Source organism: Penicillium oxalicum, chromosome I (genome assembly GCF_001723175.1).
Source record: "Penicillium oxalicum strain HP7-1 chromosome I, whole genome shotgun sequence".
NCBI lineage: Eukaryota > Fungi > Ascomycota > Eurotiomycetes > Eurotiales > Aspergillaceae > Penicillium > Penicillium oxalicum.
Window position 1 is genome coordinate 2,362,247 of NC_064650.1, and position 23,820 is coordinate 2,386,066.

General features: G+C 49.9%; 3 protein-coding genes and 2 non-coding genes across 5 annotated transcripts; 2 read left to right on the forward strand and 3 right to left on the reverse strand.

Moving 5' to 3' along the window:
* Nucleotides 1-822: 822 nt before the first annotated feature.
* POX_a00809 (uncharacterized protein) lies at nucleotides 823-1,807 on the reverse strand (the record flags this gene model as incomplete). Its single annotated transcript, XM_050109748.1, has 2 exons — nucleotides 823-1,185; nucleotides 1,388-1,807. The coding sequence occupies 2 exons, from the start codon at nucleotides 1,805-1,807 to the stop codon at nucleotides 823-825; spliced, it is 783 nt and encodes a 260-aa protein (XP_049973516.1).
* Nucleotides 1,808-8,132: 6,325 nt separating this feature from the next.
* POX_a00810 (uncharacterized protein) lies at nucleotides 8,133-10,026 on the reverse strand (the record flags this gene model as incomplete). Its single annotated transcript, XM_050109749.1, has 4 exons — nucleotides 8,133-9,368; nucleotides 9,509-9,663; nucleotides 9,751-9,855; nucleotides 9,957-10,026. 4 exons carry the CDS (start codon nucleotides 10,024-10,026, stop codon nucleotides 8,133-8,135), a joined length of 1,566 nt encoding a protein of 521 aa, XP_049973517.1.
* Nucleotides 10,027-18,910: 8,884 nt separating this feature from the next.
* On the forward strand, nucleotides 18,911-21,434 carry POX_a00812 (Transcription activator AMTR1; the record flags this gene model as incomplete). Its single annotated transcript, XM_050109750.1, has 4 exons — nucleotides 18,911-19,220; nucleotides 19,317-19,827; nucleotides 19,900-20,546; nucleotides 20,617-21,434. The coding sequence occupies 4 exons, from the start codon at nucleotides 18,911-18,913 to the stop codon at nucleotides 21,432-21,434; spliced, it is 2,286 nt and encodes a 761-aa protein (XP_049973518.1).
* Nucleotides 21,435-22,885: 1,451 nt separating this feature from the next.
* On the forward strand, nucleotides 22,886-22,957 carry POX_tR010. Its single transcript has one exon. It is a non-coding gene; the product is annotated as a tRNA-Trp (tRNA).
* Nucleotides 22,958-23,397: 440 nt separating this feature from the next.
* Nucleotides 23,398-23,469, reverse strand: POX_tR032. The gene has a single exon. It is a non-coding gene; the product is annotated as a tRNA-Trp (tRNA).
* Nucleotides 23,470-23,820: the final 351 nt, after the last annotated feature.

Here is a 23,820-nt window from a genome sequence, read left to right on the forward strand (position 1 = left end):
CATTACTATTGAAAAGCTGATCAATTGACATTGGAGAAACCCGAGTTGAGATTCCCCGGGTGAATTGTATCGTGATCGGTTCCTACCGATCGGATCAAAGACTAGGACTATTATTATTGTCTTGATTCTTGAAAAAAAAAATCATTTAATTCTGAGCCATCTTGCCAAATCTCTCGATATCAGGGCTCAAATCTCAGTCCCGAGGACGGTGATCCTTGAGCTCCGATCCGTGTGGACTCGATCGGCTCGGCATCTTGCAGGCGTGAGCTTTCCCATGGTTGGTCACTTGCCGGTACCCATCTATTATATCTAGTGTGATGAAATCACCAGCGTGATCACAGATTGGTATATGGGTCATCCAATGCTTGACTGAATCACAAATCAAGAAGAAGAAATGACTCTAAATAAGAAATTTACATAATCTCGACAGGATTCAAGAAACTCACAAAGTCACACTTTGTCGCGCCATGCAAGAACCCACGAGGGTCGACACGGGTCCCCACAAATAGTAAGGATCGGACCGTTTCTGACATTCCTCATGTCAAAACAACTCTACGAAAAGCTTGAGATTTACACGATGCTCCCCTGCTTCATCCCTAATTTAACAGTGTTCATAGTACGCAGAAAAGCTTACTCTAACCACGTAAACAGCACCTAGAAAAAATACTACCTATAGGAACATCTCCCTCTTAACGACTCATCACCACGATTTCAATACCCTGTGCGCAAAGATGACCACTTCATAACTAGCTTAAATCTCTCAGCAACCCAAAAAAAAAGACTCGACAGATATTGAAGTGCCAAAAGCTTGGGTAAATCCCTTTAATCAGACCGCTCGCTTCCAAGCTTTGCCAGCCCTTGCTCCAACGCCAGCTCAAGCCTCTGGGCCAATTCTTCCGGCTGGCTCAGAAATGGCGAGTGCGATGCACTCATGTGATAAGTCACTGGATCTCCCAAGGTCTGTGCGAATTGCTCCTGAACCGAGAGGGGGATTGCAACGTCGTGGTCGCAGAAGAGATACATGCAGGGCATATCGCGCCATGGCTCGTAGGTGGCGGGTTCCAGAAAGGCGAGCTTGCTGTGCGGTCTCAGTTGCGCGATGGCGGCGGCCTGTTCCTCGGAAGGGATGTCGTGGTAAAATATGGCTTCCTGCTGGGAGGAGTAACAGTAACCATCGTCGGGGTCCTGGCATGTTTAGCAAAGAAATTCTTTGTTCTTTGCAAAGGGGGATTTGTACAGAGGAGTAAGGGGGGGCGAGGAGAGAGAGGTAGGAGTAAGAAGCAGAAAGCACGTGTCTCTTTGTTTCAGACCAAAGTTCCGACCCCATAAAAGGATTTGAGGGTGTATGTGCTGAAGCTATTGGAAGACACGAGGGAAGAATACATACAGTAAACATCATCCACGGAAGCCACTGGTTACCGAGCATGTCAAAGAGACACTTGCCCTTGGGTGTCACGAAAGACGCCATCCACACGGCCATGATGACTCCGCCAGAAAGATCGTTTTGCTGTCGTTGGGCGTAACCTAGGCCCTCGAGGGCTCCGGAACCCACCATGCCACCGTAGGAGTGCATGATCAGAACGATCTTGCGGCCCATCTTGGCCAGGGCTCGCAGCGCATGATGGACATGAGCGATATCAGCGTGAAGACCCACGTTGAAGGGCTTGTCGGAACCAACGGATGGAAGAGCCACGGCCGTGGATTCATGTCCGCGTTGGGCAAGCACGGCGCGGACCGCGTTGAAGGTATCAGGGCTGTGCCATGCGCCTGGGATGAAGAAGAAGATGGGAGAAGTTTCGACCGACATGACTAGCCAGGGTGTGAAAGGTGCTAGGGGATGGTGAAGAGATAATATGGGGAGATAATCTGGGGTAGCGGGAATGAAGTGGAAGTGAATGACGACAAGATTGTGTCAAGTGTGTCAAAAGTGGAAGAGGAGAGATTAGGAAGAGTAGATCGAGTCGAAACACTTTGGAATGCATTTTGGAGCCTGTCTGTCAACTTTGAACGATGCTGACTTACCCCCCACAAACAATCATCGTGATGCCTTGAGACTCCCACGGGCAACCATGATAACCAAAATCACATCTCGAGCATGGCAGGTATGGCATTTTATACCGGAGCAACGTTCCGCTGAGGAAGCCCTTTCTCATGGGTGCAGCTTCGTCCGTCAACGATCCCAGGACTTGGGGGACTCAACATTGCTCAAATACCTATTCCATTCCAGGCCCCCAAGTTGAGTACACCGGACGGTGCATCAAGCCTACCTCCACTCTTCCGAGAGACCTGCATAACCAGTAGTGATCTTTCCAATTTTCTGATCCCACAAAAAGGTCACTGTCACTGCAATGTCAATGACAATTTCATGGCGACACAGACAAGGGGATCGTATCAAAAATCCCCTTGGGCTTGCATTGTCAGAAAAGACACTCCTGATGGAGAAATGAGACATGGCGAGACTATGCACGATCTGAGGCCCCGGAGATTCTTTCGAGGCCAACTTCAAATTTGAGAGATTAGGCCTATATATAAAAGCCTCGTTTATCTGAAGCACTGGGTCAGTGAATGTGCAGGCAACTGAATCACCGAAGACGGGGAAATAATTTACCCAAGTTGAGCGCTCAAGTGACTGGTCAGGACCTACCGGGTTTTCTCGACCTCTATTCTTTGCTTTGCAGGAAGATTTCCTTGAGGGTGGCGAGCAAGCCCTGTAATGTCCATGACTGACTTTATTTTTAATCGATACAGAAAGCTCATCGTGAACTCCGTGGTCAGCCACGGTAGTGATTTGGATGGCTCTTTTTCTGGATCACAACGAAAGGAGCCATTGCGGAGCAACACGGAATGTATGTGCAACATTAAGTGAGTACATCGACCCCTCTGTTGGAACTTGAGTATTTGGGTCACGGCCGCAACAAGCAAACTTCTGTCACGTCAAGCTACTCAGTAAAGGGGCTCGTTGGACTTTTCTTGAATCTGATACTTTCGCAAGATTGTGGTCTCGAGCCCCTCGTATGTGTAGGTTATTTCCACAACAACGAAGTGAGCCGGATAAATGTTTTGGGGCCAGACTCTTACGTATTCCATTGGAAATGCACACAGCAAGCACTTCTAGAGCCAGGTTGAAGCTATGAATGAGTCGAATTAGTTATCTTTCACCTAGCTATAAGTGTGATGAGATGTTAATCTGAGATCATGTTCGAGAAACTTTCTCCATAAATCGCTCAAAATGGGACCTAACCATGCATAAACTGAATCTGGAACCCTGGACGACGTACTCCATCATTTTCATCTCTAATCATAGTCGCTTCCGACAAGACACACGAATTACAGTTGTAATTCACAGACACGACTGTTTTTTGAACAAACACTGCCGTCTGGCCAAGTATCCTATTCCACAGCAGTTTTATACACATCCACAAAACCCCAGGTTCAATGCACGCGATCCCGCGCCCGAACCTTACTAGCATTGACCTCCTTCCGTCATCAACCCGCTCGTATAACGGACGTTCTAGAAGAAAAATGGATTCTGGATCGAAAAAGCTAGACTAGACGGGTACACCAGAGCCATCAATCATGATTGGTGCGTATTCTCCGTTCGTGCGGGTTACAGGATGAAATCATGTCAGGCACTAGACAGAATCACATGGAAAGCTTCATGTTAACATCAAATACCTCGGTGGATCCCCCGCACGCTAAGAACAAGGATGTCTGTCCCCCTTCCTCAACCCTCCGTTTGAGTGGCGCCACGAGCTGTCGTTCGGTGATCAGCGAAGGACGGGTGAGAGTTTTATTTTGAAAAATTCAATAGACAAAAGATCTTTAATCAATTCTTCCTCATGTTCCGACTGCACAGTCTTGGGTCTCTCGTGCATATGTTCTTTGGTCGAAAGCGTACGGGATTTCCGCATGACTCGGGGCCCTGTTAGTGCTTTCAAAATGGATATCAATCCCCGTAGCCTTTGCGTGTCACTTTTTTCAGCGCCACGTTCACGGCCTTCACTGTGTAAATCCAATTACGAGGGCGCGACTTTCGTCGATTGCATGAGACTTGGTATGGATCTCGAATGGGATGTTCTTTCTTGAAATCTCGGAAGTTTTTTATTCTCCGCAATCCCGATACAGACCACATTGAGTACGTGACTGGAGTGACAACGTTTCCGGAAAGAAAGCACATGTCAATAAAATCGAGGCACTATACCGTCCCCGTATTCCCCCGCAAATTCACCCCGGATTTCATCAAATTGGGCCAAACCCGAAATTCTCAGTTATTTCGCTTAGTGGGAACGTAGAAATGCACCGGTAATCTAAAATATCCATTTGAAGATTGATCAGTAATCGCCTGGTTTCCGCTGTTTTTCCTTTCCCTTTTTTTTTCGCACACCCTCCGGTTGGTGGCAGGGGTTGCCCACATGAATCCTCGGCCTACGGTCTGTTCAACAGTATCAAACTTTGATCCGGGGGGTCCTGTCCACCCCGCATAGTCGAAGGCCTGGAATCGGCATGTCGCTGTCGATTTTCAAGTGGATTTGTGGCTTTGAATGAGACCACGTATTCGCCTTGTGGAGAAATAAAACTACGCCTTTTAAGTGAATGGTTCATAGATTGTAAGTTGTACAATATTTACTCACCCTGGATGGGTGACATGTGCGGCAATACCTCCGCTGTAATACATGGAGATTTTATCCATTCTGTCCTCCGTACTGTGACACAGACTCGGTGGTTACTACCTATTCCCGGTCGATCCTCGTCCATCTTCGATGAATCATGCAAGTCTTGGCGTGCTAAGTGTCCAATCGACAGAAAAGGTGATGCTAGTCAATGAAGCGCCATAGAAGTGAACTTATCTGCAAGGGCAATGCAACAGTTGCATACATACTGAGCCCGACTGCTAGGGGACTAGGATTTTGCTTCCTTTTTTTTGGGCCGAGCTAGAGCCAATACAGGTCAAGGCTCAATCTGAGCTTACAGTACTTGGTTCATGACTCGATCCATCATGATCGTTTTTCTGCACCTTAGAAGAAGAGTTAGAGAAGTGCCAGCGTACTGTATACGCAGAGAAGAAGATGATGATGATCAGGACGAAGCGTGAATCTGAATTATGCTAATTCTGGCCAGTCCTGGATTATTTGCGAAATCTTCGATATTTTAGACAGACTGGCCTTTTCGAAAGCTACGAACCTCGAGCGGTCGTCGTGATAAATCTGTGTGAGTTTGTCAATCAGGAGGGTAATTATCTACTGCCATGAGCTGAGAATCAATAATATTTTCCAGTCTCAGCTGCAATCCATTGATCGTACATAGACTTGTAAGGTATAATTGTCTAAAACTCTAACATTGTCCAGGGCTCCTCTCCACAAACTGACCCAATAACCACTGACTACCTAGTGCAGAAGACTCCCTATTATGACAGGAGCACTCTCCATAATACCAACCCTGTGGCTATTCCACGCCATTCCACTTACAACTCTTATCAGAACATAATACAAACACCCAAACACGTTACATCCATCCATACATAACTCCTTCCAAGCCTAAACCACATCCACAACCATCACCAAGAAACAGCAACCCCCAGCCGCACACTACTAGTCAACACACAGACATACATGTGGGTACACCCATTTGATCTGGCGCTGCTGCACGCGAGCCGACACAGCCAAAGCCTCTCGAATCGTCCCAGGTCTACCATAAGCCATAAGCGCGACTCCACTTGAGTAAGCACAAAGGTCTCACCACGGTATATGGTCGGCAAATCGATCAATGATTAGGTGTATGCCCCGAATTCGGAATTATTCTTCCGAGACATACTCATTTCAGGGAGGTGGTTGTTTTTTTTGAATCACAATTCCTACTCTCCATCAGAACAGGTAGGATTGGAATTTAAGGACTGGCCAGGTATGTAAAACAGGGCTGGAAAGACTGGGTGAAGATCGCTTCCACCATCCTGCCATACTACCTGGGCCTGTCAAGTGTACTATACTATGTCTTCATGTGCGTGTGTATCCTGCGCCAGTATTCTTTGATGAGTTCAAAATTTTGAGTATTATTCGACGTGTGTGGTTTGTAATAGTACCTACGCAGGCCACTGCACTGATACTATCTATTATCTACTGTCTCAGTGTCCGGTAGTCGGGTGTCCATGTACTAACTGTCTGAGCGACTCTGTACAGCAAGTACCACAATTCTAGCCCCCCGGTCCCCTTCCCCCTCGGATATTCCAACCAGTCAGATACAAGAAACTAATCACTAAACCCAGAAAGACCAAGAAAACAAAAATTGCAATCCAAGAAATTCCAAAAAGAAAAAGAAGAAAAAAAAAAGAAACCCCCAAGGTTCGTACTATCCATAGCCGCCCCCCAAACTTTTGACTTTTGAAACTTCCAGAAGTCTGTCAGTCTGCTTAGAATAGCCGAGTCCTCGCCTCCCGTCGTCAGCCAGGGGGGGGGGGGGGGGGGGGGGGGGGAAAGGCGTGCGCAGGGGAAGAGGGAACCCGTTTTTTTTCTCTCGGCGTGCACGGTACATTAGGACATGTGATTGTTCTGTACTCACTACTACTTAGTTGCGCTGTTTTGTGTAGAGGAGTGATGTTAGTAGTTGCTACTTAGGTAGATGGTTGGTTTGTTTAGACTTTGGAGTCAGTTTGAACGCTTTTGTGTGGATTGGGGGGGGGGGGGGGGGGGGGGGGGGGTTGCTTAGTAGATTGATTTGGGAGATCTCTAGATAATTTAGGCTTTCTCGAGGGGCTCTTTATTTCTATCTTTAATGGTGTGCTATTTTGGGTTGGAGGAGAGGTAGTTTTTTTTTCAAGGCAATCCAAGTCTCCTGTTCGACGAGGTTCGATGTATACCGTGAAGTACACCTGACAGGATAATAGGCTGAAAGAAGGGGAAAAGAAAAGGCAAAGGGCGAGTCAAAATTATATCTTGATTTCATTTTCCATTCAATGTTCTTTCATAATATGTAAAACATAGAGATCCATAGGTGATGTACAACAAAGTATTAGTGACACGAATGAAATTGAAGACTGAGGCACAGACATGAAAGAAACGTTGGACTATCGCTGATCGGATGAGGTCGTGGATGATTGCCATTAAGCATACAAGTGATAAGAGTGTGAAGAGAAGGGTGAAGCTGCGAGGCAGATCAGATCAGATCAAAAAAAAAAAAGAATGAAAGGAACGAAAGGTGGTGACAAGATCAGACACTTTCATTCTGGGTACTGCTGCTGGTCTCATATGACAGCGGGATAGCAAGCACGCTACCTCTCTGCAGTGATGACTATTGACACCGGAAGAGACAAATGTCCTGCTCGGTAGTCCACCGAGCGGATGCATGCGTGGCCTTGATCCCCGAATAAGGAGATGCACGTCCGGAAGCGCAGGGGCAAGTGGCAGGGCGGGTGGAAAAGGAGAACGGACAAGGCCCGGACCACTCTCGTCCTCGTGCTTTGATCAGATACTGACGTCGGACATTCGGCCGTCCCGCTGCTCGCCAAGTGGCATCACTGTCAGGTACCAGGGGAGCACCAGTCCAGATTTCCAGCAGTGCCGGATGCCCAATGGTCAAATGTATTGTTGACCTTTTTTTGCCTTTCGGTCTTGAACGCCACTGCAACCTGGGCGGGGGCACTGGTCCTGGCCGTGATGAGCAGGGATTATGTGCGTGGGCCCTCCAGGGAGGGGGTCTGGGCTGGGCTGGGGCGAAACCCAAGTTCCCCGCTTGGTGAAAAAGACCCTGGTCCGAGGTTTGTCACTCATTGGAGTTGACTTCGATTCGCGGCATTTTTCCCATTCTTGTTTATGATTTCGTTTTTCATTTATTTTTTTTCCTTTTTGTGTTCGTCGAGGAGGAAAATCGGAGTGGCGCCAGATGGAGACGGATACACCAGTGGACATGGTGCCTGTTGCTGTCGCTGTCGCTGTCCCTGCCCGGCTCCCCGCCCATGCGACCCGTAGAGTCTTTCGTTGGAGCGTCCAATAGGGATTTTGCACCAGCTTGGGGTCTGATTATTTGTTCTGTGTCGTTGGAGAAAAGAGGCAGAGAGATGGGCTGCATCTGCAAAATATGGCAGCCAAGGTGGACAGGGTTGGGGCGTGGCACCCTCTTTACTCCATCGTTGGAGCCAAATATCATACATGCCCCCTGGCAAAGGTCTCCGCAGGATCCCAGTCACGTCCTCCCGGCGTGGGCGAGGTAGGTGGACGGGGCCCACTGAAGCTCAATGAAGGACGGGTATACCGTGCTTCTTGGTGTCGAAAGTGCACGCTACGTTCTGAAGTCGGACTCGTGGCCATCGGGCTGCCACGCCCGTTGAGATTGTAGGTCGGACTGGGGGAACGCACCACGGGGGGTGGCGAACCACCGATGGTTCTCATCTGGTCGGGACTGGGAGAACGCATGTTGTAGTATGGCTCGGCGCCCTTCCCACTCGAGGTGGTTAGCATCTCAAAGCCCTTGTGGTCCGCGTTGCGGTAGGCATCCGCGGAGACGAATTCATGGGAGGAAGAAGAGAAGCCATTGCGGATAAAGTCCAGCCAGCCCGCGAAGATGGACGGTCGAGCGAACAGGATAAAGTTCCAGAAGCCGACCAGTGAGAGTAGGTAAACGACGGCCAAGAGAGTCCCCTCGTCGGGGCCGAACCCTGTGGCCAGCTGTTGACATTGTTCCCGGCTCCCACCGAGCGCGAGACAGACAATCCAATTGGTGGCCTTTTCCATATTCGCCGGCGTCGTCGAGGTGGTCTCATCCATCTTGATAAAGACGACGGCGAAGAAGATGACGTTGGCCAAAATGATCAGCACGAGCGCGGCGCCGCGCCACTGGAGTCGGACCACCCGTTGCACCCGACGATAGGCCTGTCGGGCGGTCGCGGTACGTACGCTCGAGGTGTAACTGGGCAGGCCGGTCGAGGTGTCGGTCGTCGAGCTGGACTTGTCGAACAACGACCGCACGTAGACGTGGATGCAGTAGAGCATGGTGAAGAACTGAAGCACCAAGGCCGCGGCGGTGAAAGCGATGAGAGGATACCAGTAGTCTTGGGAGCCGTGCTCGGTGTTGATGTGACACATTCGGCCAAAACGAAACGAGACTCCCGTGAGGATCAACATGACAGTCAGTCCAACGGCGGGAATTCCAAAGCCGGTCAGAAAGGCGAGCCACATGAATTTGGGGCCCAGCACGAGTTCCCAGCAGACTTGCAGATGAAAGGCCACGGTGCGGATGAAACTCCACATGACCACGAGCCATCCGCCAAAGAGGAGGAGAGAGCCCGAGAAGGCGCAGGAAAGGTCCGAGTACATGTCATTGGGGGTGATGGCGTTGAAGCACTGATCGGGTTTCGCACCAAGAGGAATGATAAAGGCGATCTGGAGAGGGAGCGATTGTGAGCACACCCGAAACTATTTTTTTAAAAAAAGAGAGAAGAAAAGAAGAGGAATGAAATGATCCTTGGGACCGTGTCTATCGCCATTGGGGCATGGTCTCTCATCACAGACTGAGAACTTACCTCCATGCAGCAGATGCCCAACGTAAAACAAATACTCAGGTAATGACGGTTTGTCCATTTGACCGGTAGGACAGCGTAGGAAATGAGAAGAAAAATGCAAAGAGGGAGCATGGCCACGCTGATCCAACTTCCAATTTCGACCCGCTTAGCCGTATCTGTGTCATTTCAATCATGGTGAGTGCCAATGATATGGATTCGAGGGGCTCAAACACACAACCGATGCTTCCGCCGTTTGAACTCACCATTGGCATATCGCAAGTCGGCGAAAGGGCATGGCAGGCAGCAATTGACCGTCGTGCCGTTGGCGCCGGGGACGGGGAATGGAGAACAATATCGTCCGCCGATGACTGTGAATATTCCCAAGACGGGTCAGTATGGGGGAGACTGGGGCTTCTCACAATGTTGAACTATGGAGAAGCATCTTCACGAGGTCCCGGGGGTAACATACATCCTCCCTCAGAGGGGAACAGATTCTCCTGGTAAAATGGACCGGGACAGTAACCGTGGGCGCTCTGCATGATGGCTCACAGGTGCAATGTCACTAGCATAGTCTTTCAATGGGTAGGGATGTCGCAGGGTGTTCAACGCGCCAGCGCGACGAGACCGAATGCGCCAAACTCTCGAAAAAGGAATGTCAAAGTTTGAGGGAGTTGGGCAAGTCAGCTACTCGACACAAGCACGAAGAGAGTGGAAGGGCCAGAGATGATGAGAGTGGGCACCTGCCCCGTATATAGATACTAGGATAGGACAGTACCCATGGTCAGTGTCACTTGTCTGCCGTACCGTAGGGACGGTGACTAGTGAGTGTGCTACTTTGGTAAGCCCCGGAGCCTGTTCACTGTCCAATGGTGACCATGTGGGACCATCTGTGTGATCAATGGGGGAAATATGTTTTATGAAATTTATTGGTGAATTGGAATAATCATTTTGGTCTTGATTTAGGGCACTCTCGGTCTATTCTGGCCAAAGGTCCAGGGTTGAAACGATCCAGTCCAGACCTGGAGGTCTGAGTCCGGATGCTCCAGGGCTGTGGAAGCAAATCCCTGAACGTCTTGAGACTCCCCTCATCTCTCGGGACTCCCCACGGCCGCGAGACGTAGTGGAGATCACAAGGGTTCAAAGACAAGGGAGGCACCCGTCCAGGCGAGAGTGGGAGTCGACCGAGATGTGTGGAGAGCGAGAGTGGACAAAAGAAAAAAAAAGTCTGGCAGGGCCGATAGGTGGAGACCCCGATGCAGCATCGTGGCCAGTGCCCACGAGCTATCGGGCACTTGGGGCCAATGAATGGACGGGCAGAGTGTCCAGGAGTCCAGGCGAGACGAGATGGACATCACTTCTGCCGTGCAGTACGCGTTTAGTTTAGCCTTATACTAATTGACGACGATCGGAGAGGCGATTTGGTCGTGCCGCTTCGGTCCAATTCGTCGGCTTTTGCGAAGAGTCTTGCTTTTGGTGGTTTTGGTGGTTTTTTTTTCCCTTCTTTTTTTTGGCGTGTATGGACGATCGATGCTTGTACCGCCAGAAGATCCAGTCATGCAGGAGTTGTGGACTCTGTTGACTCTGGTTGAGTCCCTCTTGAGTATGGGATTGTTGGATCACGCGATTGTGGGCAAAAGATGATCCTCCGTCATTTGTTGCCGTGGTACCGTCCATCACCGTTGTACAGCCTTCTCCGGTACAGACTCATGGTACCACACTGTCAGTGCCAGGAAGGGGGTCGAGTCCCCAACAATAGATCATCCTTGTTCTCCCGCTCCAATCTTACCCACGAGCTGAGAGGTGGGTCCAACTGTCAAGGACCGTTCCGGAAAATGTCTCCTGCCCTGCAGATGGTAGATATGGCGCACACGCTGTGACCCCTCCACTGCGAGACCTGATTGAGCGATTCTTTACGGGACGAGTGTGCAACCTGTACAGAGTACACGACAATGACACAGTGACATAAAGTGGTAGCTGGCCCGCCCCTCAGGAACAGAAAACAAACGGGGAAAGCTGTTGCGATCCAACTTTAAATGCGCAAAACCGTGAGGGGCGGGCCCAAATGGGAATTCACCGAGTCGGAGGAACGGTGTTGGTTGAGATTTCCGCCAAAATAGACAATGTGATTGTATTATTCTTACATACGAATAATACATACACGAATACAATACATGAATCACACTCGATCGAGTCATAAAGTTCTCCTCCAGTGGGCGCAGCGATCCAAATGCTCGTAGTTCCTAACCCAGGAATGAGTGATTTCTAGATGCTTTCTACTCCTGCCAAGTTCCAATGGAGGGAAGGATTCGTATTCAAGCTGACCATGAAATCCCCTCATGGTGGCGGAATGTTACAATTGGAGGAGGCAAAAGGGCACACGAGCCCCTCCTGTGAGTAGAGATGAAGTGCCATGCGCGTTGAATGGATTGTGCCTGACTGAGGTGCGGTGGACGTCCGTTGGTAGCTCACTAGCTCGCCTCGAGCACAGCGTACTACTGTGTCATCCCCGTGGATTGGTCAACCGAGCCTGATACCGCGCTAGCGAGGGTTGACCCTCTCGTACGGGAATGGCCCGAAGCAGGGGAAGGGTACTGCAGGGGAGGCTCAGAAGCTGAAGAGAAAGACCCACGACTGTTATTGTATGTGGATGATGCAGGGTCACTTAGTCGTGCATAACTGCTCAGTGCAGGAAGAATGGCACGAGTTCCATATTCAATACAGTACTGTATTGTCCTGGATGTAAGATATACTGGAGCTTTTGATCATCCTCTCCTCCCACTTTGTATGTCACCTCAGACAAACTGAAACTCTTCAGGAGTCTTGTTGAACAGGCGAGAACCATGGTTCCACGTTCACCACCCGGGCCGTTCGTTAGAGTTGATTGCTCCCGTGAATACTTGAAACTTGAGATAGCCAGGTAGCGAACTCGGAACGGGGCATTGATGCGCAAGCGGCCTTTTCTTTCCCACGGTGGGAGATCGGCATTGTCGTGCGGTCAAAATCTAGGTGCCGATGACAGTGAACCACTTGTTCGCGATGACCTGCCTCAATTATGGGCAACAGATAGAGATCTGCACTCACGTGGAGGGATCAAGATGCCAGATTTCGGATCCAAGTGTTGCAGATCAGGCTCCCTGGGTACAATGGCAACAATGAGCCGAAACATGGCTCAATACCTTCTTCCTTTCAACATCACTTTCAAGACTCTCTCGCCGTTGGAAGAGTCTCTCAGGACGACAACTCATCCATCACCCCAAATCCGGATGGATTGATAGGCTTGGAAAAAATCACGATCTCTCTTGTTTGACTCTCTCTCACTCGGTCACGAGGTCCTCCTGTACTGGTCATGCTCCAAGTCGCAGCTATCCTCGTAAAGTCGCGCATCCCCCGTGGCTTGTCGCTTCCCCCAACAAAGTTTTGGCTAAGAAGGTTTAAACTTTGCGAAACAGACGCTTGCGTCCATGTTTCAATGACTTCCCTTCACGCTACCGCGTCACATCCAGATTCAAAAAAGATTCTGGAATCCCACTAACCTCGGACGGGCGAACGCCCGTGGAATATCAGCGTTCTTGAACCACGTTTCGCCCACCCACGCCATATGCACCTCTTGCTCTCAGGATCGAACCACATCTCGGCAGTCTTTCTCTGTCGGGAAGTCACCCGAAAGGTTATTTGTCACAGTCGAGATGGGGATAGTGTCAGCACGGCTAAAAGGCGATGCACATTGCACACAGGTCGGAAGACAGTAAGGGAGTAAGGTACAGGCCAACGATCTGACAAAAGGGAAGGGGAGAGGGGCAACCAGAACCAAGGCACTGATGGTCTATTTGATTTCAAATTGATAATTCTCGACTCTCGACTTCTCCACAATTCAGCTGGAATTCATGGACTTCCAGGTACGTGATGAAGGAGGCTGACGCCCAGAGGGCAATGGCTTGGCGCGGCCCCCCGAGTCCCGCCATGCGACCGTGGAGAATTAGGCAGTTTGGAACTCTGACAATCGCGAGATTGCCACAAGTCGTCTCGGCTCTCTGCGGCTGAGAGAGAAAGACAGAGAGAGAGAGAAAGAGACAGAGAGAGAGAGAAAGAGACAGAGACGAAAAGGAAGGTCACAAACGGGCCATGACGCAGATAAAGAGCCATCCGACTGGAGGACTGTGATGGCAGAGTGGCATTATAGTGGAGGCTCAATCCCAAATAAAATTGGAAAAAAAAACACCCTCCATCTCTGGTGCCTGGACTGCACAGTGCGCACGACGATGGATTCGCAATCGGTGGATCAGAGACGGAGATCGCTTGCCAAGCGAAGGAATTTGAATTCAATCGTGGGAAAGAGGGGTACCGAGGTGATCGCCGAGATGTTGCTCAGCGCTATTTTGACAAAAGTAGTCGTCCCGTGGACAGCGAACTGGTCATTCGCTAGGGAGACGCTGCGCCAAACGTCCAATTGAAGTGACAATCTTCGAGTCAAGGGGGCGAGCAGGCCTCGGTGCTCTCGTGCTACGTACAGATGCATGCAAAGCGAAGCATCCAGTTTGAAGAACCCTAAACTCAATGGTAACTCTGATCTTGTCGGCATTCCTCTGTTTTGCTTTTTTTTTTCCTCTTCAAGGATTCCCGGTCCGGAAACTTTTTCCTTCTCTCCCGATCTCATTACCAGATGCTATTGAAGAGATTAGTGTCTAGTTCATGCATCCACGTGTTGATAGTCAATCAATAAACAGGCTAACGAATCCTCATGAACCTTCCTCTCGTCAATTGGGATCAACTCCCCGGGCTCCACTTTCAGCCTCTTCATAGGAGACACACTTGATCCCACAGAATTGAATGAAGAACAGGCAGGGGAAGAAAAACGTGAGATGATTGGATTCATGTAACACTTGCCTTCAAGCCAACTTCCTGTCTGACTACACCAATAGAGCGGTACAGTAATATTTTAGTGTCCCTCTTAGAAGCTGGCCCCCATCAGGAAATGATCTGGGCGGAGGGCTATAAGCGGCTCGGGTCAGACGAGCCGTTTAAGGAAGGTCGGTTTGTCCGGTAAGAAGATTAGCTTTCTCAACGAGCTTCACTAGATGATGAGCCGATGAGCTGAAGGACTTTATGGTTCTAGGCTTATTCATTGCAATCATTCACTGTGGTGATCATAGTATCGAAATCCTTTATTCAGTATCCACCAGAGCCTGTTGCAATTGTGCATAGCCATACCGAACTTAATATTCATGAATAGGTAGCGCTTTCTCAACGAGACCAAGTTCGAGATATGCACTACCTATAGGTACATATGAGGTCTTTCACCCTCAAAGATAGACGCCCGGCGGCCTTTCAGATTGTCCGGAAGCTTCAATTTGGAACAAGCTGGCCTCTGTGGCCAGACTCAATTCAATCATGGGTGCATTCTAGCCGGGACTATCAAGGCCTAGAGCGCACGGGATGGTTTGGGCAACATGTCCATCGAGTCGACTCCGTAGAATACGTGGATTGTACTGATGTGTTCTGATTTTTGCCTGCTTTCCTTTCAAATACATTCCCGTTGTCTGCAAGTACGATCCTTCTCCCGAGTCAATGACTGGAGCTTCCAACAATCCAACACCAACCACCTCTTATCGCAACCTAATTCGTGCAAATTAGCACCAAAGAAAAACATGCTACCATCCTTGACCACTGATTCGGCAATTGTCTCGAGCCAAATCTCATTCCCTCGTATCCAATCATCGGCCATGGATCCCCCAGCTAAACGACTTCTTTCCATCGATACGCGCGCAAACAAACGCGGAGCCGGAGATTGGCTGATGAGCAACATAGCCCTTTTTGTTGTTATTTGAGCCTATTCCCAGTCACACAGCCTGTAGGATGCAGCATTTGAGAAGGGTCCAATCTGAAGCTGTCAGAGGATCTCCCCCCCTCGGGACTGCACTCAATTCTCACCCAATCACCACCCGCAGCCGGTCGGTCAGGGTGATCACTCTTGGTATTCGCCGCCCGCCAAACCCAATCAGAGCGACAGGGTTCTATACCTAAGCTTTGACAGCGTTTGATTTCGTGGCCCGTCACACAAACATAGTGAAGTACAGGAATTAGCAACGACATCTGATCAATCATTTTCCCCGACGATCAACGATGATTGATCCCGTCAAGCTGATCCGATTTTAGCTCCGTTCCAACAGGATGTCTCCATCCCAGGGTCTCTTGCAATAGGCCAGATCAAACCATGTTGTTTCTCCGAGTCAAAGCCTCTCCGGCACAGTTTATTGGAGCCCGGCGGAGCACAGTGCATGCGTTAGGAACTGCCTCGAAGTGACTGTTCTTTCTTCTTTTTGTAGATCATCGTATCATATTTGCAGACGCCACGGCGGGATATCTATCCCCCTCTCCTCGCATGGGCTAGAAGCCTCTCTTGAGGTCTCGGGAGGGTTTACCGAGACTGGTCCGAATTCAAACCCCGTCTTGAGGTCTGCTGATTGTGGGCCGTACTTGTCAGTCATGAATGAAGAGGAACCTTGTGTTTTGGGGTACGTTCGCATCACATGAGTCGTGAAAGAGTGCTCTCTGAGGAGTGATTGGAGGTTGACCTCATGTGTGTGATTGGTCTGGGGATTCTGTAGTCGAAAATCTTGATTCGAATGGCCGTACATGGTATACTATTCCAAAGTGAGACTGGAAGACATGAGATGAAAGCGAAAAAGTGGATTTGGCACATGCTTCAACGAGATGTGGTTTTACGAACCGTGCTGTCGACGTCGGTAGGTAGGACCGTGGATGTTTCTGCGGCATCAGAAGGGATCTTTTGATCAGCAGGGAACTTGCTATCGGCGCTGTCTGAATACAGAACGACATTTACAGGCTCTCGGTGCTTTTTCTGGAGTTGATAAAAGACATCGGTTTGAAAAGCATCGGGGTAAGCTCAAGTCGCGGTCATGGTTGAGGGAGGTCATATACTCGCACAATGAGCCATTACAGCGTTATACTTCAGCAAAGAAATGATAGCAGCGGTTCAACTCCGTCTCCTGAATAGAGCAGAGTCCCAGGAAATGTTCTTGCTCGTTAATCAGCTTTGCTTTCATCAGTCTGATATAAGCAAGCTATCAGTAGAGCGCAGAGCTAACGCTGCCCAGCTCTTTAACGAGAGTGAGCGCGATATCTCCTGATAAGTCACTGTTGACATCAGGTGACGATCTTCCACCAAAAGAAAACAAACACAGTACTACCCGTGCTCTAGGGCTATGCCGAATACTGGTGTCTTTTTTCCGTACGTGACTCTCGGTCGATGGGACCAAAGACCCGTTCGGGTTTCACTCTAATGGGTTTCTTCTCGGCTTCGAAATGCTCGGGTTGAAGAAGACTGGATGCACGGGTGTGCAGTCATGAATACGTCATGCTGCTATGTTACAGGGTGTCGATTCTAGGCTAAGCCCGGGTTATGACTTGAGATTCTGGTGTCAAGATTGGTCGACGTCTAGGTATTCCACCCATTAGGGGGAAAATCTTTTGCAGCTTGGGGGGCCACTGAAGAATTATAGACGAGGATTCTGCAGGAATCTAACAAACTTATTTTATTGGCATATTCTGTCTCCCTGTACAAGATGTTTGAACTCTTTTGAGCTGACGTGAGAGCAGTGATAAATCGATAAAGGTCTTTGGTGGAGGTCGGGGGGGGGGATTTGATATTCAAGAATCCGAAGCACAACGCCGTTTCGCCACTTCCTCGATAGCGTTTGCGACTCAGCTCTTACCAGAAACGGCGCATTGAACATTGGCGAGGTGATCACTTAAATGTACAGGACTGAGGTACGCTCTTCAAGGATTCATACAAGGCAAGGGGTATGGTTCAACCGAAATGTCCCTCATTCACCAGCTCGGAAGTATCTGGATTATCGAACCAGTGTCCACGTCCATGTTCACGTCATTTCCTTCGGCACCTGAATTGCCGCATGAAACAGGTTGGCACAGGTCAATACTGCCCTCGACACGATGTGAAACATCCCCATGCAACATCCTGCATATTCGCTAGAAGGCCAGGCCGTGGGTCAAACGGCACTCATCGGGGCGTTTTCCCCTCTGTGACGAAGCCATTACCTCGTGAGGTAGAGGATCATCGGTCATGGTTCTACAACGGACATTCAGTAAATCTTCTACTCTGATAGCTTCTGCTTGACGAATGTTTCCTGTACTGTGACGGCAGCTTGTCGGCCTGGTTCACCACGCCAGTCGCACTGTCTTGGCGCTTCAAGATCCTATAGAAGATTGGCTTCTAGAGGGTCAAGTTCCTCAAGTAGTGACAATCAGTCTTGTTGTACAAACAAACCCTCCTCCCTCTTTTTTTCTCCCCGGCCTGTATTGAGACCGAGATTATCGAGGTTGTACCGCTGCCGTTCGGGGGACGGGCAGAAGTCCGTCGTGCACGGTCGCGAATTCACTGAATGCGAGAACATGATGCTAGGAACAACCTGTTGACATGGCGTGGAAATTTTGGCCAGTGAGAAGTTTTTCGTGGCAACCTCTTGCAGAATGAGCAGAAAGTGAAGGGGTTGCCTGTGACTGTGTACCTCTTTCATTTCCTTGTATAGTTGACTTCGAACCAAAATGGCAGACTCCGGCAAGGAGTCCAGGCCGTGCAAACCGGAACACGGCTCTTGCCAAATCGAAATCGCAAACGATCCCGATGGGCCCCAGGACTGTGGTGTCAGTGGCGCTGAACCCCAAACTTTGAACTATGACGAAGCGCCCCTATTATCAAACGAGACTGTTCGAGACGAAAATGAATCCTCGTGCTCGTTGAGCAGATATGAAGCCCAAAAAAGAAAAAGGTTCTCCGGCCCGGCGCGACCGAGGAACAAATAGAAGTTCCAGGCACCTATTTGGGGCAAATTATCAGTGGCGTTCTAAGTGCAGAACGGCGGAAATGAAAGTCTGTAGATTGTTCGTTGCCAATGATTCAGAACCAGTGTCGAATCGCATCCAAACGTTCAATCGCGCCGCAATGATGTTCGAACGCTAACCGATGCGAGATGACAAAAGTGGAGAGAGGTCGAATCTGTCAGGGACGTAAAAGGAACAAAAAGTGTGGGGGGAGAGAGAGAGAAAGAGAAAGAGAAGAGGGGTCCTCCCAGGCTCCTCCAGTATTGTTTTTTTGGTCGTTTCACTCCAGTTGTCTTTGCTCACTTGCCCGAATCGGAGAAACTCTTTGGGAGTTGCCGCAGGTCACCTGCTCTCCCCGCAAAGCAACTCCAGGTTTCCATCGCATCTCCCACGTTCCTCGGACCCTCGACAACCCAAATCTTTAAACCATTTCCCCCCCTGCCAATGTCTTGCCGTCGCTTTCGCCCGATATGCGCTCCAGAACTGGCTGGTAAGTCTACACCGGCGTCCCGACGATGAATCATCGACTTGGTTCTCCGCTAATGGATTAAATTCTAGCTTGACATGTCGGACTCGCAAGCTCAAATGTACGCAGATCTCGGTCATCCCTACGGCGCAGATCCGAACACTGTCCCCCCATCCGAAGCTAACCCCGGATTACCAGGTGACGAACAAAGACCAGTCTGCGCCCAATGTCGCAAGGGCGGTCGCGAATGTCGGCCGAGCGAGGGAATTGTCTTTCGCCACCAGCAAAATGCATCTATGAATGATGGCGAACAGCAGGCACCAGAGGGTAGAGGGGAGTTGAAGGGGTTTTATTCGTATAAGAACACTTTCGACAAGGACAGTGTATGGCTTGACATTCCGAAGCACGGTGTGTATCAATCCCTCCCTCCCTCCCCTTCCTCTCCCTGGAGTTTGTTTACTCAAACAGGCTGCCGATGAAGTTCTAAATATGAATTCGTGATAGTGGTCTTTGTGGACAACTCCGACCCCTACGCCGAAGACCTTGAGATCGCCGAATCCAGTGCCATCGCCTTGGCACAGACCCGGAATCAACGATGGGGGAGTACATCCAAGGCGAGCGACACGGATTCGCATGGCTTAGAGGCTTTATCCGCCGTCGCCTCTCATGATCGGTTCGCATACTCCCCCATGGCCCAGTCCACCCCCGAAACCATATCCTTTTCATCGCCCAATCGGTCCCGGAGCAGCATCATGCCCCCTCCCGCATCGCCGTCGATTTCAATATCTGCCAGTAGCAACAATACGAATATCAACTTCCTCCTCAACCCCTCACACTCAATATCGCCACCTCTAGATCCATCTTTGACGCCGGGCCAGAGGAACGCTTCACTACCGTCGCGCCCAGCCGTATTATCGAGGCCCACGGCGATTGAACAGAGAGGGGACGGTCATGCCGAGACGGACTTTGAGGCTGCATTCTTGCTCCGGCATTATAGCGAGGGGCCTGGCTTATGGTATGTGCATGGATTCTTGTCGGTCGGTTTCGAGCTATTGGAGTTGACCAGATATATTTTCTATTTTGGCAGGATGGACCTTTTTGACCTGAGAACCTATTTCGCTTCCTGCGTCCCAGTGCGAGCGAGAATTAACCCTCTGCTCAAGTATGCAGCCTGCGCATATGCAGCGAAACAGTTGGGCCGGGTCAAGGGCGCCAAAGCCAAGATGGGCGGCGTGTGTTCTCGCCAAGCAGCCATGGAGGTCTGGCCTGACAAGGATTGTGATTTTGCCTGGATGGGGGCGAAATACTACGAGAAGGCTATCCAGCTGTTGATGAGAGAGCTTCAGCCAGACGCAGAAGCCCCGCCTCCACTTAGCACGCCAGAGGCTTTTGGTCAGTGGCAGGCGAATGAACTCGCCCAAGACGTGGCCAATCCGCGCAAAAGACGGCGACGAGTTTCCAACAACAGACTGTCGCGAGGCGTACATTCGGATGAGATCTTGGCGGCAACTGCTATCTTATCTGTCTATGAATTTCTCGATGCGACGGGTCCAGCCTGGAACCGCCATCTAAGCGGTGTCAAGACTTTGCTGGACGTGGCCGAGGTTGGAATCATGCCCTTGGAGCATCTCTCTCCCGAAGGGGAGAACCCTTATCAGTACCGCAAGTCTCGCTTGTCCAGAGCTCGCAAAGCGGCTTTTTGGAATTTTGCCAGGCAAGATTATCTTGCAGCATGTGAGTCTCATCCTCGTTGTCTTCCGGACCCCCTGCTCTCGGTTTTCATCACGCTGACCCCAGACACCAGTCATCAATGAGTGTCAAACGAGGCTCAACACAGACGACATTCTGATGTGGACCGAGGCCGGGCTGCTGCTCGACTCAATGGGCTTCGTGCTACCCAGCAACACAAGCGAAGCTGGATATCCGGAGGGGAGCGATGTGATGAAAGAGGACCAGATTTGCAATGCTCTCGTCTGGATCATGTCGAAAATCGTCAACCACATTGGTTCGAATGAGAATGACAAACGGCCCGTGGATACCGGTTCCATCGGTCTCACCCAGCAGGCCACATTTGAGCGATGGTACCGACTCGAAGCTGAGCTTGATGCTTGGTACAGTGGCCTGCCAGATACATTCAAGCCGTGCGCGAGGATCGAGCCCTCGCGTGTCACACAACTTGGGTCCTCTGGTGAATTCAAGGACCTTGCCACACTTCAGGAGATCTGGCACACCATTCCAATGTGTGCGTCGGGTATGCAGCACTATCATATGGCTCGTATCCTCATGTTGATCAACAAGCCTCACGAGTCGACTGGACGGCAGAATACCATTACGTTGCGACTGCAGTCCTATCGATCGATTGAGGCAGAGATTGGATATCACAGTCGCGAAATCCTAGGCATCGGTCTAGCGCGGCCGGATGGTGCTGTGCGAATCAACTCATTGCAGCCCTTGTTTGTGGCGGGTCAGTGTCTCACGGATTCCCGGGAGCGACGCACAGCGATTCGCTTGCTCCGCGCCATCGAGGCCGACCTGGGCTGGGCGACAGAGTACCGCGTACAGCAGCTGCTCAAAGAATGGGGGTGGGAAGAGAGTTCCTTGCATTCGGCGGCGGGCACGTGACGGCCCCCAGCTTCATAAATATGATCCCCCACTCTCAAGGCGGTGCCAAGATGCACACGCTCGGCTGGTTCGGTCAGCAAATGTCCCACGGGAGTTTCTCGGCGTACAGTATCACACCTCAATGAGAGAGGAAACTCCCGATGCTGTGATTTCACTATGTCGACTTGGCGAGCTAGGCTTTGAGGACTCGTGCAGAGCCCCATGGTTCAGCTCTCGCGTCGCACGCGCTTGGCTCAAATCGGTGCGAACGCAGCCAGGTCTCGTGCCCGATGGGATCAATATAATCCCCTAAATGCGTTTCAGATGCAGCCTAATAACGACTCACGACTTCCATTTCTATGACGTTTAATTACACTACCTTTAACAAGCTAATCAAGAGGAGGTGGACTGTGTATGGGCGGGGGGTGTTCACATACATGGACATTTGATGGATATGAGGTCCGATTCTCGGATTTTTGAAGTCCGCCCCCGCTGGACTTGGAAGACTTGGCCGTGGCCGAGGATGGAAATAGACTCTGGACTGGGATAATATTTATTTTAATCTATACCCTAGCGAGGACAAATCAAGTATTCGTGAATGCTGTAAATCCGACGTGATCTTAGTGATGTTTATCTTGACCTTCGCCCGGGCGTCGGTTATGTAGGAGACGCATTGTAATCAAAGTGGCACACCTCATGACCCCGTACCATATAGATGGTGTTAAGACTGAAAGCCCAGAATGTCAAGTTATGAGTATTATGCCCGACAGGCATATTGAAGAATATGAAGCTTTGGAAGAGGCACCAACAAAATTGCACTTCTTTTTCGTCCGCATATGTGTTACGGATTAGAATCAGGAACTTAGAACCCTTCGCCAGGCTCCAAATCAGTCCCGCTCAATTCCAATCAATGACTCCTTTTGTCGCTGTCTGCAGGTGTTTGGGGACTGGGAGCCCGTAAAACCTATCCCGGGCAGGCGAGATCAACTTGGTACCATAGTAGGTAACCTTAGTACCTAATGCAGGAACCAACTCAGCTTCCTTTTAAGGTGCCCGGTTGCCTGCTGAGATCTTGAAGAGTCAGACTCAGGACTAATTAATAGCCTCTTGGAGATTTACGATGAGATGACCCCGGTAGGTCGAGAACCCTGTGATATATAGATCATCCTTTTGGCCATGGAGGCTAGGGTGCCTAGTCAGTGTAGAAAGAAATATGAAAGTACCAGAAGAAATTCGAAGAGGGAGAAAAGTAGGTGAGATTGCAAAGAGCCGATTAGAAGACGATAAGTTGGATGCTGAGTCGGTTGAATTATTGTAATATGGAAGGTATGTATACCATCTGATGTTTTACATGCAGGATAGGGCCGAGTGTACATGGGTACAGTTTTATGTAGTCGACGTAGTTGTTAACATTCGAGATGAGAGGGATGATAAAATATAATTTCAATTTAAAGTAAATCAATCACGGTTACGGGGGCTTGGCGCAGCGGTAGCGCGTGTGATTCCAGTCCACAAGGTCATCAGTTCAAATCTGGTAGCCCTCAACCGAGTCTTTTTGTCTGTAGCTCTTGGGTGGACTATCTAACCCAAGCAGCCTTTTTACAATACATCCTATTTCCCGTGGAAACGTGCCCTCTACTTACCAATCGACAAGTCGAGGATTGCTATCATGCGGAAGGACTCTCCCATCTATTCAATCTTTGCCGTCGGGGATATGGCCACGGACTTCGAGGGCCTTGACGGGAAGACAGCATCCATACTTTTTAGCATATTCCGGACCTTCAGATGTCCACAGGTGGAACAGAGTGTCCCTACTTGTCGCTTGCGAAATGGGGGTGGGGGAGAACTAATCCTTACAGCCAAATGAGCATGTACGAATCAAATCATATTTTTACTGGAAATTAAAAAAAAATCAAGACTGATGGTCACTATTAGCCAGTTTATCACACCAAGACTCGACTGTTGAGAAGACAAAAAAGAACGCTGAGGGCTACCAGATTTGAACTGATGACCTTGTGGACTGGAATCACACGCGCTACCGCTGCGCCAAGCCCCCGTCCGTTACGTAAGGTGGCGGACTGTTTGTTAATAGAAATCAACTCAAAACGGTTGAATTGCTCATGTTCGGATTCTCGATGTTTCCTGCCGAGTTGGTGGGATATCGTTCATGGATTAGACTTCGAGAACCACGAGTAACCCCGCGCTGAGAACAGCCAAAGAACCGGCAAATACTCCTCCTCGAGTATTGTCCCTGATGTCTTTCGCGAGATATGTCTGATTTAATCGGCAGACTTATTCACGATAGGCGTGGTACACTTTTTGAGGAAATGCACTCAATATCCTTGAAAAGCATGATACTACATTAATGCCCAGTGATGGAATCAGCCTCCCGAAGATCCAAACTTTT